Consider the following 15,395-nt stretch of genomic DNA (forward strand, 5'->3'; position numbering starts at 1 on the left):
AGATTTAGTTTCGAATACATGATTTCGATTCGTAATTAAACAACAATCACGATACGCAAGTTTTTTTTTTAGGTGAAGCTTATATAGTTTTTTAAATAAACGTAGAAAACAGAGCGGCAGTGCTGGCGTGCCAACGTATTTTGAGAACTAAAACTTTATTTATTTCCTTTAAATTACTCTTAAATCTTAAAAAAATTATGTATTATTGATTTTACATCTATGTAAAAATCTGTGCGCATGCAAAGAACGAATAGGTATAATTTGAAGTTCTATGAGTCCGTAACGGTTTTATTCGATCCCTGATGAGGAAGGCTCTTCCACCTGTAGTGGGTAGCATTTATTAGAGCTTTGAGAGAAAAATGAAAGCAGATCTTTCACAACATCACCATTAATACACTGCAGAGCATCTGGCTTGAACACTACTACTGTGTGCATCAACTTAGATCTGCCTGCCAACACAACCAAAGCATAACTGTAGTGGTCTTTTACTTTTCCACCAAACGTTTTACCTGAAAAATGAAAATAATTACTTGTTTTGCATGTACTTAATTGTTTCGTTCCTAAAGAACATTAAGCTATATGGTGCAAATAATGATTCATCCAGAGAAGTTTCTAAGATTTGGATATTAACTGTGACATTCAACAAATATTTCCTTAACCTTTAAAAAAACTTTCTGTTCTTTACTTCTAACCAGGTGACAACGATGTTGATTCCTGAATCCAAAATTGTATGTCTTTTTGAGAATTCAATAACAATATCCCTTACAATACATATTTATGTATGCATTCTTGATGGTAGATGGCTAGGGAAATGCAGCAGATGTTACAAAAAAAGAAAATGAGAATCAAATGCACAGACATTTGGAAACACTCACATTTTTAACACAATTTTAAACTGCATCTTTACCTGTACTTAAATATATCACCTATCTTTACCTACCAGTAAAAAGTGTGCCCTCAGGATTGTTTGTACATGATTTAGACATATTAGGTGATTTAGATGGTAGAAGGTGTTGCAAGGTTTTACAATTCCATCTTGAGGCTCAATGTAAGGTTCATAATAATTCTTTGTATTTCTCTACTTTGTAACGACCGTAAAGTCGGCATACGAAAACAAGCTTCCATCAAAACTAGATTTTTTCAGATGACAGTTCAATCAATTATTCATTCATAGTGTTATTATCATCATGGATATAATGTTAACCATACTCGCTTGTCAACTGTGAAATAAAAACGCTTTTCCACTTAACATCGATTTTAAACCACAAAATATAAAGTAATCTTTGCCTCAGCAATGAAACTGCAAGAATGCATGAAATGAAATCTGGGCAAAAGTAAAAGGCGGACGCCGACTGCGGACCGGGTAAACTGCGGACTTTTAGCTGTAGATTGGCCCAAAAATTTGTGCAGCAGTCCGTAGCATGTAATGATCAGCTGGAGTTTGGAACATGATAGAGCATGGAATACCAGAGGTGTACTAAGTAGCAGAATATACAAATTTTATCAATATGGTTTTTGTTTATTTAGTTAAAACCTTCACTACTATGTTAGTTAAGCAATTTCCCATGTAGTTCATTTTTTAGAACTAAACTCCACCCGGTAAAAATTTTTTTTTATTCCAAAGAAAATCTTGGGACGAGAGCTAAGTGTCAACCACTTATTTTCTGCGCTAAATTAGCGGTATATAAGGCTTCGCATTCAAGTTTAGGTTGTGGAACAGTGTGCTCTTGTAGTTTGGAAGACGTGGGCAATCGATGATGAGTGCACTGTTCCCGCAAAGCTGAGAGACAAAGCTTAAACCGTGTTCTAGAGGAGAACGTTGTCAGGACATCAGGTTGTATATGCCACGTCAACACGAAGTCGAGGGTTGCAAGAATGCCGAGGTTCCCGGGTATGCAGGTCGTGGAGGAGATGACCATTCGCGGTGTGATATATCATCGAGTCTGTTGCGTGCTTTCGAGATTAATTGCGGAAGTCCAGAGGCCGAAGGGACGGTTCATAACTGGTAAAATACTTCCAGTTTCATTCATGTGTATGCTCCGTATTAAGCATAGATCTAGCGCAACAGGTTGTCGGAAGATGACACCTTTCCTTGGGGGAATACGGGAAAGCTCATAATTTTTCACTCTCGTAAACTTTTTTAATGTTTTTCTTTTTTTTCGTCCCTAGTTCTAAACAAAACCAGCGATTACACGGGCAGCTGCAACGAACGGATCACAGCCGGAACGCAAAAATTTGTGTAGATTGTATTGATGTACAGTATCCTCCACAAAAAAGAGGCACCCCCCCGGTAGCCCAAAAAATAAAAATTACTTATGAGCGCTAGATGGCATAGTTTTTAATTGCAAAATACAAACAAAAAAAAGCATGCACTTTTTTTTTTGTTTGTTTTGACTGCAAAAACGAGACGGTTGCCATGATTTCAGTATGTTTTGCTGCGAGCAAAATTTGGAAAACGGAGAATTCGAGAAAAAAGTCGGGGAAAGGCTAACCTCTGAATTGTTACCTTTCCTCCACCCCGACTGTTTTCTCAAGTTTTCCGTTTTCCATATTTTTTCGCGACATGAAAACTTATTGGAAACCATGGCAACCATTTGAAGCTGTTTTATTTCGACGGACGCGAAAGATTCCCGAAACAAAGAAGAAGATTTTGCCCATGCACAGACCGCTTGGCAAAATCTTACTGAAAAAGACGCTTATCGTAAAAAATTAGCGAATGTCAAAAAGACTTAAATTATGCTTTGAAGCTAACGGCTGGTGGAAGAAATATTAAACATATTTCATTTGTCAGTTTGTTTAAATTAAATAAATGCTCTTTAAAAAAAAATTTTTTAAAATGTTTTCTTAGATTTATTTTCTAAATGCTATAATTTTATCCGTCTTTTAAAATCGTCTGTAACCAATAAGTTTTCATGTTGCGAGAAAATATGAAAAACGGAAAACTTGAGAAAAATGTCGGGGTGGAGGAAAGGTAACAATTCAGAGGTTAGCCTTTCCCCGACTTTTTTCTCGAATTCTCCGTTTCCAAATTTTGCTCGCAGCAAAAAATACTGAAATCATGGCAACCGTCTCGTTTTTGCAGTCAAAACAAAGAAAAAAAAAGTTGCATGCTTTTTTTTGTTTGTATTTTGCAATTAAAAACTATGCCATCTAGCGCTCATAAGTAATTTTTATTTTTTGGGCTACCGGGGGGGTGCCTCTTTTTTGTGGAGGATACTGTACAAGTCGGACACATACAGAGCTCTTATGGTCTGTTACGAATGTTTCCATAGGCGTAAGTTTTTCCCGTGATATTACCAGACCTCATTGTGATCCCTGTTACTGAAAGTTAATGCTGATTTCATTAACTTTTGACCTTGTTTTATTGTTATAAAAAGCCTATATTGCCTAATGGATAAGGCACCGTTCGCATGAGCTGGGGATTACGAGTTCTATTTTCGCCAGAGGTATCTAAATATCTACAGTTTTTCATAATTACGTAAAGACGTTTGTTCTCTGGATTTTGATTGCTCACATGCGGTTTACCTTACGTGAAATGGATAGACTTATGACATTGCGCTGTTAATACTCTATACCACGATAAATTCTTTTGTTAGTTGGCTGATAGTAAACGTAAAAATTGGATACATTCAAAGTTGATTGTAGTCTGCACTCTGCAGCGAGGCATTTCAATGGGTAAAAGTGTTTACCGTGAGACTTTACCAAATTTCCTAGTTACCCTCATTACTGCGAATTACTGCTGACTGATTGGAGTGATTTTAAGGTAAGTAAACATGATAATTAAAAGGCGGATTTTAAAGTGGGGTGTGTCGCATATCTGCTCACTGTACGCGTGTGTTACCCATGTCACGGAAGAAGCCTTTTCCTTCAATCCGTGGATGCAAAACAAATAAAACAATGAGCAACAAGGGTACTTTTAAGCATTGGTCTTGGGAATTCCCGCGCCATAAATCTATTAAGGAATATTAAAAGAGGGGATGGCTGAAGGTTTTTGGTCACAAAACGTGAAGAACTTACATCTTTTTTTTCTCGCGTGGATGGTTATTTCGTCTCTTCTCTTTGTTCGCACCATTCCTTTTGTTCCTTGAAGGTGAGACGGGGGTGGCATTGGCAACACCACAGTTCTAGGCGATGCTGACGTGTTTTGCACGAGCAGTTTATACTATTTTTAATTTTTTCTGCTGACGTTTCCGAAGGTCTTTTTCTCGGCGTTCGATATAAAAAGGCCGCTGCAAATCTACTGCTCTTCAGTTGCAAACCGTGCATTTGCAAATATCAATCTCTAACGCAACGCAATCTTCATCAAAATGTGCTCATTCTCTAATGTTGTGGTTTGTTTGATTCTATTGTAAAAGCAGATATCATTGATTTTGGTTTTAATTCAAATTTGTTCCATTTTGCAGTGTACAACGTTGCTGGTAGCTGCTTTGGTTTTCTCGGAATCCGACGCCCATAAAAAAGGTTTTAAAAACTCAACAAAAATCTATTAGTTTTAGTAATATTTCGAAGAATAGATCCAATATATATTTATTGATTTTGATGTATAGGAAGAGGAGGCGGCGGGAGTGGAGGTGGTTACGGTAGCTATGGTAAGTGTTGCTCCTTGCACGTCCGAGACCAGACAAGGAAAATAGATATTCACAACTACAGAATTTTTTTAATCAAGTAATGAATTTGTATAATTATCAGGTGGCCAACGAAGTCTAGGACATGGCGGTGGTCATACATTACCGATGAGTTCGGGACACGCTGGCCATTCGTCGCATGGAGGATACGGTGGCCACATTTCTCCAATGATAGGAGGACATCACAGCAGTCACGCAGCACCCGTGAGCGGAGGGTACGGAGGTCAAATTGCGCCAATCAGCGGAGGATACGGTGGTCACACATCATCCGTGGGTGGAGGGCATTTCAGTAGTCACGCTGCCCCCGTTAGTGGTGCGTATGATGGACATGGTGCTCCAGTTGGTGGAGGATACGGAGGGCATCCTTCTCCTGCGAGCGGAGGGTACGGCAGTAGTCAGGCGGTCCGTCGGCCTAAGAGTGGAGGCTACAGCAACAATCACGCGTTACCTGTGAGCGGAGGATATGGTGGTTATGGTGCGTCAATGAACGGAGGATACGGTGGCCATGCTTTGCCAACCAGCGGAGGATATGGAGGTCATGCAGCATCGGCAGCCAAAGGTTACGGTGGCCATAGATCACAAATGAGCGGGGTATATGGAGGTCATTCTGCACTGATGAGTGGAGGTTATGGAAGTCACGCTGCTGGAAAAGGCTACGGTCGTTAAAAAAGGTTAGTTCAACAATGGCAGTAGCATAATTTTGTTACAATGACATATTTTGATTTGCGGCACTTTCGCAACTGTTGCTGTTCGAAATATTTCTTAACAATTTCATGCTCAGAAAAATATTGGCCTTTCTTTATATTCCAGGCAGTTAGAAAAAAGCTTCAATAACGTCCCAAGATCTGCAATCCGTCCACTTCAATTGAATTAACCAGTCGACAAAAGAAGAATTTCCAGTCCGGAAATTGCCGTCCTTTGATCTAAATAAAACGAATTTTCGGAAAATACACGTCTTTTTTCATTAAACCGCGATATTCGATACCATTTTTTTTTAATTCTTTCATAATTAATGAATAACAATACTTATTTAGATCTGTGCACAGGTAACAGGTCAGTAATTGCATACATGTATTGTGTGTCAAATTGTGGCTATCTTGTGTCCAGTGGGAATTCCAGAGTATAGCAGTGTCTACTGCATAATCTGTCAGTTGAATCTGTTGGATCCAAACAAAAGTAATGTAACACAGTCAGAGGTTGGACCATCAGTGGACCGTGTAATATCTTTTTGCATTTGGAGTTGTTTAGTAACTTGCTTAGCCGAAAGTTGACTAGACCTTTAGCGTGTTTTATAGTCAGCTGAGGGGAAACACCCGGAACTACCTAGACAAAGACTTTGAGACTGAATTCAATCCACTTTACATTCCTTCTTCCAATTTTCCCTATTATAATTTAAAACTTAGGTAACATTTAGCAACATGGTCAACTTAAGCAAGAGGATTCCTTTTTACGTATAACACGAAGTCTTGGGAAGGAAAAATGAAAAAGCGTTGGATTATACAAATTAGTTTGAACTTATCAAACCTTGAAACGATGGTTGGATCCAAATTCTGAATGTGGGTTCTGTTGGTTGCAGTCTCGACTTTTAAAAATGCTGAATAAGATACTATATTGAAGCGCGTACATGTAGGGTCTAACGCAAATTGTTCCTTGGAAAGCAAAGTCAGCGTGCTCTCCAACCCGGCTTCGTTCCTTTAACTAATAGAAATGGGGCAATCCAGTTGTAATAGACTACTGCACTTATATTCGTCAAAAGTGCATGCCGACATCTTCGACACTTGTTTACAAACCACCGGAAGAAGGAGTTGGAAGAAAGTATACATGTTTTCTTAATGAACGCGGCCGTGAATCAACTACCTTTACGTGGAATGAGTCGGGCAATTCTAAAGGAGCGCTGCAAGGGAAGACGTCGGTTACCCGTTTTCAATATTCGAATGTGTGTTGATTTTCTTTTAGTTTTTTCCTGAATAAACGGATTCTGTTCCGAATAACTATTTGCGTTTTATTTTCTCAAATGGTACTGCATAATTAAGAATTATACAATAGCACTCGAAATGGAATCGAGAAGAGTGGGGAAGAGTCTGTAGGGGAGGGTGGGGCTAGTTGGTACAATTTTTTTTATTTCTTCTCTGGTTTCTTTAATTTTTCATATTTTGACACCTAAAAAATTGTAAAAGAAAGCTCAGATAACCAGCTTTCTTGTGCTATTTTTTTATTTGATCTACGTTGAAGAATTCATATCGAAATCAACGTTCAAAAAGCTAAAAAAAATTTGCCTACATGCCCCACTAACGGGGTAAGTTGGCAGTGGTAGTGGGGTAAGTTGGCCCCATGTATTTCAAATACGGATTTCAGTGAAATGTTGATGTTGTAAACAAACTAGAATAACATTACAATAAACAAAAATCCTATAGTTATTTTAGAGTGGGAAACTCAGAAATAAGTTGTGATAACTTACATAAAGATTAATAGCCTTAAATGCAAAAAATTAAAAAAAATATATATAATTCAGGCAAACATTTCACAGGTGAACATCGTATAAAGTAAAACATTTAAAATTTGCCAAATTTTGGCCTCTAATGCATACCACTGTTCACCATAAGTCATATCTAGCAAAAATTTGACTTAAAATTCCCTGACATTTTGACAGGCCATGTACTCTATACATATGCATGTATAATGCCTATGCCGACATGCCCCATGTTGCAATGTATCAACTTGCCCCAACCCGGGGTTTATTCAAATAAAAAATTTTAGTACTCCTTTATAATTGATTAAAACCAATCCATTGTTACAGTTCGATAGAGGACACAATTTTCTATAAAACTAATATTTTTTAAAAATTATATGCATACCAAGAAAAGATCAAATTGATGAATACCAAGCACGCAACTATTGTGGATTTGACGCAAAAAATTTTGTTATTTTCTATTTCCTAAACTATTTGGGATAAATTTATAAAACTTTGCACAAATGTGCGCACGATAAACATCTTTGACTATGAATTATTTCAATAAAACCTCTTTCACACAATTCGTCTAAATTAAGAATTGCAAACTTGCCCTCCTGCCAACTAGCCCCACTCTCCCCTAAGCAATTACAACTCGAAAGGTGAAGCGTTGGAATGGGATTGGCCCCCCATTGCAATGCAAGACTGAATAGAGAGGTAAGAGCTCTCAGCTGATGTCACGATGTGGATCATATAGTACAGCAATATGATCTCCGTCCGGGGCAGGTCTGGAGGTTACTAAAATAGCAAGTCAATCAAGTACTTAGCGCAACCCTTTTTTTTTTTTTTCAAGAACTATAATTCAAACTGGCAAACTAAAACTTCTAACATCTAGTCCGAATATTTAAGCATTTCCCTAAATTAGAAATTTCAGGTTAAACAGCACAAGAGATTTAAAGATGCTCAATAAATTCTCTATGCCAATGGGCTAACGTAATGAATGAAGTCAATATTCTGTACTACGTATCTGAAGATATAATGTCATAAACAGATTCACAAATGTTTATAATATAACTCTAAAATATTAAACTGTAAATTAATGTTCAGAATTACAAAGCTGTTCAGAGTAAAATTGAAATTGCCTTCACCCACCTTATTTGATAAAGAATAGAAACAATAATGGATTAGGTAACGATATACATTTTTATTTATCATTTCATTGAGTAACCACAATGGTATGGAACGACTAGGGAATGCATAAATATATATCAAGGAAATACTTAATTTGGAACGAGGACTGCCAATGATAAAACAAAATCTAATTGACACTTCATCGAGCTAGATGGACAACACAATCTTAACAATTAATAGTACTTTGGTGGCTCAGTGTAGTAAGATGGGGTTGCATATGTTGGGTAGTAGGCTGGAGCGTCGGTGTAGTAACTGGGAGCAGCGTAAGTGGTGGTGTAGTACTCTGGCGTTTTTGTGGTGTAGTATTTGGGGGCTTCAGTTTGGTAGTAACTTGGAGTTGAGTAGTACTTGGGTGCCTAGGTGTAGTAGCTGGGAGCAGAATACTTTTTGTTGTAGTACTCGGGGGCCTTCGTGGTGTAGTATTGCGGAGCCTCAGTCTGGTAATACTTTGGGGGCTCAGTGTAGTAGGCTGGAGCTGCGTAAGGTGTGGTGTAGTACTCAGTTTTCTTGGGGTAATACTCCGGGGCTGCAGTAGTGTAGTATTCAGCGGCCTTAGTGGTGTAGTATTGGGTAGCTTCAGTGTAGTAAATTGGAGCAGCATAGTTTGTAGTGTAGTACTTGGGGGCTTCGGTATAGTAACTTGGCGAAGCATACGTTGTGTACTCGGGAGCCTTAGTGGTGTAGTATTCAGCAGCCTCAGCATAGTAAGACGGAGCAGCATAAGTTGTGGTGTAGTAGCTAGGTTCCACGTAGTATGAAGGACCAGTTGCGGTGTAGTAACTTGGGGCAGCGTAAGTCGTTGTGTAGTACTCCGGTGCCTTTGTTGCGTAGTATTTGGTAGCCTCAGTGTAGTAGCTTGGAGTAGCGTAAGTTGTCGTGTAATAAGCAGGGGCCCCTGTGTAGTAACTTGGAGGTGAGTAGTACTTTAGGGCTTCTGTGTAGTAGGTCGGAGCAGCATACGTAGTGGTGTAGTAAGAGGCTGTTGTGTAATACTCTGGCGCTTTGGTCGTGTAGTACTGAGGTGACCCGGTGTAGTAGCTGGGAGCAGCATATGTTGTCGTGTAGTAAGGCGCCGGAGTAGTGTAGTATCCTGATGAAGACGAGCCCATCGGTCCACCCATGGTTACACCAGCCATCAAAGAAACAACAACCAACAGCAGCATCGCGCCGTAGTTAGCTGAATCAAAACAACAGACAACTTCATCTATTAATTCACTTTAATATTTCATTCATTTAATATATTCTTTAATATATAGGGCCAGGATTTGATCCGATCGGTTTTCGGCTGTCTAGTTCTCATAAATCCTTCCGTTACATATTTCTTTTCACTCTTCTTCCTTCACTTTACTTACCCAATCACGAGTGACCGATTGAGGTCTGAAATGAACAGCGTGGTGTGTGGTGCCGGAAGGTTTCGCCCTTCGACTGCCCTACGACTAGTTCTTTTCAAGTCGCTCTTGACAAAATGGTGTGGCCAGGAAAAGGTAGCAGGCCACGAGACATGCGATATCAAGACGTTCACATGATAGTATCAAGGGACGTCCTCTGAGTGTTCTGGGTAACCACCAGAAATCAAGCCTTGAATTTATACGACAAGTATAATCTGGCCCAGAAGGGCGGACAGCTCATCGAGTCGATCTCACTTGTGAGCGGGGTCTGAGGCGAGTTGCATGTCTTCCCTTGTCCCTAGAACTGAGACGTAAGCCCGTATTACCGAAACGATCTCGACGGTGGGAAGATGACGAGGAAAACGACCGAGTGCAAACCCTCCGACGAAGCCGTGTGCGGTGCTTGTTTCCATGAATTGTTGTTCGTTTGCCTTGTTTTTGAGCGTATTTGAGCAAATAAATGTTTTATGCAAAAAAAAAAGTTCTTACTCGGATTGTATTTCGATCTGCGATTATTGCGTTTGTGAATACTTGACATTTGTAGGGTATACGTAGAAAATAGGCTAGGTTAGGCAGAATAGTTTGGCTTGCTTCAGTGCAGTAAGATTCGAGCGGTTTAGAGCTAGTAAATTCTTTACTGCTTTTATTGAAGTAAAGTTCGGATCAAGGGTGGGAAGTATAGCTCGGAGAAGAAAAAATTGTCGGGTTCGTACGGGTAGCTGGGTGTGGTGTAAGTTGGGTTGTAAAATTCCACTTTGGGTAGGTTGTACTTTGGAGCATTGGTAGTGTAATATTTTGGAGCCTCTGTTTGGTAGCTCGGACTGGTGTTACTTGTAGTTTAGTCAACAAGAGCTTCGGCGTCGTAACTTAAGCAGCATAGTATTCATAAGCTTCAGTGCTGTACTAGGTTGAAGCGAAATATGTGGTGGTATAATAAGAGGCTGTGGGGTTGTATTCGAAGTAGGGCTCGGCCCCGCACTAATCGGGGAGTTTTTTAGTCGATTCGGTGCGGTGAAATTTTCTGCGGTGCGGGGATTGCGGTGCTCGGTGCGGTGATTGCGGTGCTCGGTGCAATCCCCGATTTCAAGGAAAGCAATTACAAAATTCAATACATAAGAGTAAGACAACGCTAATAGCTTGTGTAGGATAACTTAGAAAAAAAGTTATTTGAAGAATACATAATTACTACGTAATTAAACATATACAAATTATAATGAATACACATTAGGTATTTTATTTATCAAAATTTTTAATGTCATATAACGTGTCTTAAAATCTTTAAATAAGGTTGAATGGGAAAAAAAAACCTTTCGGCTCCAATCAACCAGGAAAACTAAATTTCATAAGAATTACGGATTTCTGTATCACAGAATTATTTCCTTTATCATGAAACGTATTCATGCAAGAGTAATATCACAAGTTTAAAATTATTACTTGGTGAGCTAACGTTTGAAACATTCGACAAAGCCGACAAAGATCTTTTATGCCCTTGTGAATTCTTTGGTGGCATTTCTGTTGAAATTCACTAAATGGTTGATAAAAAAAATACTTAAAAAACAACAAATACGAGTCCAATTTGATTCAAACTATAAGTAACAATAAACTAAACAACTTAAACACACCACTCATCATTGACTGACAACAAACACAAATGTCACACTAGTCACGTGGTCCTGATTGACCTATGAGGAGCAATTTATTATAGATGACCTATCAGGAGACAGCTCCGGTGTTAAGTCAACCATAGCGTCATTTGTTGTTTTTCGCACCACCTCAGGCAAATTTCTATTCGGTGCGGTGCGGTGCGGTGCTTGCACCGCACCGCACCGTCCCCGAACCTCATTTTTCGGTGAGGGTTTTCGGTGTCCCCGATTAATTTGAAATCGGGGCCGAGCCCTAATTCGAAGCTTTGGTCGTTTAGTACTCGGATGACTCATTGTGGTCAGTGGATACGTGATATGCGCGGATATGCGTAGTAGGGCGTATCAATTGTGTACGATGGAGACGAACCCATCATTACACCTGTGATTAATGTTGCCATCAGAAGGGCAACCGCCAACAGCAATATACCGCCGTAGTTACCTAAACATAAAAAAATGAAAAACTATTTTTTAAAAAGTACCCGATTCATACAATGGATTTTTTTTGTGGTGAAACACTGGGGGTCAGTTGTGCTAAAATGGAAAATCTAATATAAAAATAAACAACAAAAATGGAAAACACCTATGGCATTCCGAATAGAAAACTGTTTAATAGCCAGTAATCTTACCCCACCTTAATTGCATCGTACGATGCAATTAAGGTGGGGAAACTAAGGTGGGGAAACGTCTGTAAGGCTAAAGTAATATAATACGCTAATTCCAATTGGCCATGGTTTCAAATACAGGTTTGCGATGCATGCAATTTGACTCCCTACTATAAGCACGCGTACGACATCTCCTTTAAAAAATTGTGGTGACATGTTTTGCTTCCACCATTTAATCTGCTACGTATAAATTCGGCCGACGGCAATTGTCGGTCATTTGGGAACCTCTTCTTTGAGCTATGAGAGTTGTACTCTGCGTCCAACCCACTGTAAGTGTAACAAGGTAAGTTCCTAACTGTACCTCTCGTTATTAACCAGCCCTTTACTTTTGCGACAATTCAGTTTATTAACAAATTCTCCGCAAAGCAAAGGGAAAGCATGGTTCATGGAGATATCCTTCAAATAGAGATTTTGGACTTTAACAGAAGCTTATCTTTTAAAATGGCAGGATTACTGAACTGGATGAACACTAATTGCCCTAAAATTGGCTTCTTGTTAAAAGTTGATGATGATATCTATGTCAATATTTACAATCTTGCAAAGATTGTCGAATCCTACCACAAATCGGGCAATTTCTCTATTTTCGGACGCAGTCCTAATTCGGGATTTCCTTCTCACCATTACAACAACTTTGGACCAGTAAGAGGTGTGGACTAAAAGATTTAGATGAAATTAATGGACTTGTAAGATTACCAAGTAAAATTGCATTAATCTTGTGTCCATGGTTCCAAATTTAAACAACAAATTTGATTCTGCAGAACCCTGTCAGTATGAAATGACATTCGACGCTTGGCCACGGAATTCGTATCCTGATTACATAAGTGGACCAGTCTATTTGATACACGGAAGTTCAATCCTCCCTTCAATACCGACAGCATGTATGCTCCTCCGCCATTTGATGACGAATGTGATGCATGCTGGAAATACCTCGCATGGGACGATTGGCTATCACCGCTGTCCCATAAACAGATCGACAACTTTTACCGGGGTTCAACCAACAAGTCATGCGACAGGCCCAATGCTTCCATCAAGTTCAATTTCAGAAGCAATTATTCTACTTTTCCTTGAACAAGTGTAACTGTGTAAGCGCATAGACCTACAACTTACTGCTGATGTAGTAAAGGTTTACCCGGTTTACCTCGCCTATCCGACAATAAGTGCCAAGAACCCAACAGATTCCATACGTGTAAAAAGATAATCTCTTTAGCTTCGACTTTACGAGGTTATTGCCTTAAAACTTAGGTAAGAATGTGTGTTTCTAAATTTTTCCATAGCATATAGAATAACAAAGGTTAATAATGAAATAAGGCACACCTCTTATAAATGGTCTGTAGCAAACTGTACTGTTCTGCCAAACATCTCGCTTTATTTGTTTGATTTCACTTCAAAGGAGAAAACAATTGTTCCATTATTACGAGATGCACATAGACTACATAGTTCATTATTTGTTTTGTGAATTTAAGGCTGTTGGTTTAAATGAAGGTACGAAAATGGGTTGAAAAATAGCATTGCTTGCAGCATCGAAATTTGGGCATCTATTTACATGTATAAAAGGGATGTTACTGACGTATTATTATTGGAGTGGTAGGAATAGGCGGTGCCGATCACTCCCCATAGAGGTTGTGCTGTGCCACATTAAATTGTGGACCATCTGCCATACGGTGAGCATTTGGGAATAAACAGTATAAATCTCTACGGCATAAAGGCTGCACAAGTAAGGCTAAGTGCGTTAGGGAAAATAATAGGGAGTTAGGGAACCACCTTTTTCTTAACAATTTGTTGTTCAAATCAATTCAACTATCAGTTACGAAAAAGATAGCGCCTAAAAACAGTTGACAGTCACCATTTTGACGTCCACCAAAACACCAAAACAGCACAGGTGCAGTCTGGTCTGGTGCAGTGTCCAGTAAAGAAAATAGCGTTTCGTACATTGCCACTTGATTTATTGTGTCAGCCAAGTTTACCTCTCCTGTCCGACAAGTGACACGTAGCCAACAGAGTCCACACGTGTAAGAAGATTCCATAATTTCTTAAGCTTCAACTTTACGAGGCACTACCTTAAAACAAAGGTAAGAATTTGTTTGTTTCTACATTTTCCCTTAGAATATAGAATAATATAGGTTAATACTGAAATAAGACACACCTCTTTTAATGATATTGACTGTATGTCGTCTTTTCTTCGACGCACTGGTTTTTATTTGTGAATGCACGTTTTGTTTTTCTTCTATAAAAGTGAAAGTGTGTGGATGCAGAGAAGAGTCCAAACAGCACAAGCAAACAGAATACTGCAAACCACGTGAGCCAGTGCAACCGATAAAGAACAAAGCCGCGATGCACTTCTTCATCTTTTTTTGCTTTGGCTTATTTATGTGTTACCATTGCATTTCTGTGAACGAAACACACTCAGCAAATAACACAGAATTGAGAGAAGGGTGAACAACGTACCGAAACATGACTGGAGAAAGTTGGGAGACGACACCGTTTTCACTGACGTCGCGTCACGGCAGAAAGGAGAAAGATGACTTTTCGTTTGCATCTTGTAAGGTTAATTGCGATTTAGTAGATTAGCCACGTACGTTGAGCCACCTAAATTTATTTTGAGAAAAAAAAAGTTACTTAGTGCATCAGTTAGGCAACGCTTTACCTCAATCTGTGAAGGAACAAAAAAAAAACGATCGAAAGATTACGATTATGCTGAGAAGTGGATTCAAATGGAACCATGAATGCTTTTTAAGCTTCATCTAAAATCAAGGATGAGTTTAGCAAAAGTTACGTGGGGTAGTCCGATGCATAATTGACTTGTCAATGTTTAAAATTTAACGCTGCCTTGAAAAGCGGACACTTGCTTCGTCGCAATAGAAACGAACAAGGCAAAAGTGACTTGAAAGGATATAGAATTCGCCAACAACGGGCGATAATATAAAAGACAAATAGCGTATATAAAAACGGTATGATAATAAAATTACCTTGTTCAGTAAATATGAGAGCTACTTTTGTTGGTTGTCTGGAAGAACTCTACAAACTTTGCCTTCTACGCGTAACCCTGGTTTCAGAATACGGGATTTTGAAAGTTTCCCAAGAACTAGCTATTATGCAGAGAAACGAAACACATCTACTCGGAGTCTCGGACAGTCACAACAATGATGATTGAGTGATGTTCGACGAACGACGAAGTTGAGTAGCTCCGGGGCCATGGAAGGGTTTCGTCGATGGTCCACGTGCTTTTTTAAAAATTGCACGCCATACGTGCCCAAAACAAGGGCCAAAACATTCAGCGGCGGAGGGATAAGTGCCACCCCAGAAAAACTCTCGTAGGAATTGGTAGGGGAAGCAATAGGGGTTCTCTGCATGTAGCGATATGTGCACGTTGCAACTGTGCTATTCAAAAAATGAAAAAGGAGTGAAAGGTTTGAAGAATAAATTTGGCGGGGCGGTTG

General features: G+C 39.2%; 2 protein-coding genes and 3 long non-coding RNA genes across 8 annotated transcripts; 2 read left to right on the forward strand and 3 right to left on the reverse strand.

Moving 5' to 3' along the window:
* Window positions 1–138: 138 nt before the first annotated feature.
* Window positions 139–1,323, reverse strand: LOC116920595. Of its 3 annotated transcripts, none has more exons than XR_006645356.1 (3): window positions 1,210–1,323; window positions 387–1,130; window positions 139–321 (listed from the first exon to the last, which is right to left on the reverse strand). It is a non-coding gene; the product is annotated as an uncharacterized LOC116920595 (long non-coding RNA). The 3 variants fall into 3 exon arrangements; XR_006645355.1 differs by having other exon boundaries at window positions 387–509; window positions 660–1,308; XR_006645354.1 differs by having other exon boundaries at window positions 387–1,308.
* Window positions 1,324–4,181: 2,858 nt separating this feature from the next.
* Window positions 4,182–5,594, forward strand: LOC116920583 (keratin, type I cytoskeletal 9). Of its 2 annotated transcripts, XM_045172137.1 has the most exons (5): window positions 4,184–4,331; window positions 4,404–4,461; window positions 4,548–4,589; window positions 4,690–5,296; window positions 5,436–5,594. In XM_045172137.1, exons 1-4 carry the CDS (start codon window positions 4,308–4,310, stop codon window positions 5,289–5,291), a joined length of 726 nt encoding a protein of 241 aa, XP_045028072.1. In that variant the 5' UTR covers window positions 4,184–4,307; the 3' UTR covers window positions 5,292–5,296; window positions 5,436–5,594. The 2 variants fall into 2 exon arrangements, with proteins under 2 accessions (XP_032782619.2, XP_045028072.1); XM_032926728.2 differs by lacking the exon at window positions 5,436–5,594 and having other exon boundaries at window positions 4,182–4,331; window positions 4,690–5,301.
* Window positions 5,595–8,298: 2,704 nt separating this feature from the next.
* On the reverse strand, window positions 8,299–9,463 carry LOC123471172 (extensin-2-like). Its single transcript, XM_045172136.1, has one exon. The coding sequence runs from the start codon at window positions 9,426–9,428 to the stop codon at window positions 8,622–8,624; it is 807 nt and encodes a 268-aa protein (XP_045028071.1). The 5' UTR covers window positions 9,429–9,463; the 3' UTR covers window positions 8,299–8,621.
* Window positions 9,464–12,055: 2,592 nt separating this feature from the next.
* Window positions 12,056–13,412, forward strand: LOC116920592. Its single transcript, XR_004392787.2, has 3 exons — window positions 12,056–12,241; window positions 12,407–12,654; window positions 12,717–13,412. It is a non-coding gene; the product is annotated as an uncharacterized LOC116920592 (long non-coding RNA).
* LOC123471177 lies at window positions 13,347–14,867 on the reverse strand. Its single transcript, XR_006645357.1, has 4 exons — window positions 14,646–14,867; window positions 14,404–14,544; window positions 14,102–14,344; window positions 13,347–14,015 (listed from the first exon to the last, which is right to left on the reverse strand). It is a non-coding gene; the product is annotated as an uncharacterized LOC123471177 (long non-coding RNA).
* Between the last annotated feature and the right edge of the window lie 528 nt (window positions 14,868–15,395).

This window comes from Daphnia magna, linkage group LG4 (assembly GCF_020631705.1).
Source record: "Daphnia magna isolate NIES linkage group LG4, ASM2063170v1.1, whole genome shotgun sequence".
Lineage (NCBI taxonomy): Eukaryota > Metazoa > Arthropoda > Branchiopoda > Diplostraca > Daphniidae > Daphnia > Daphnia magna.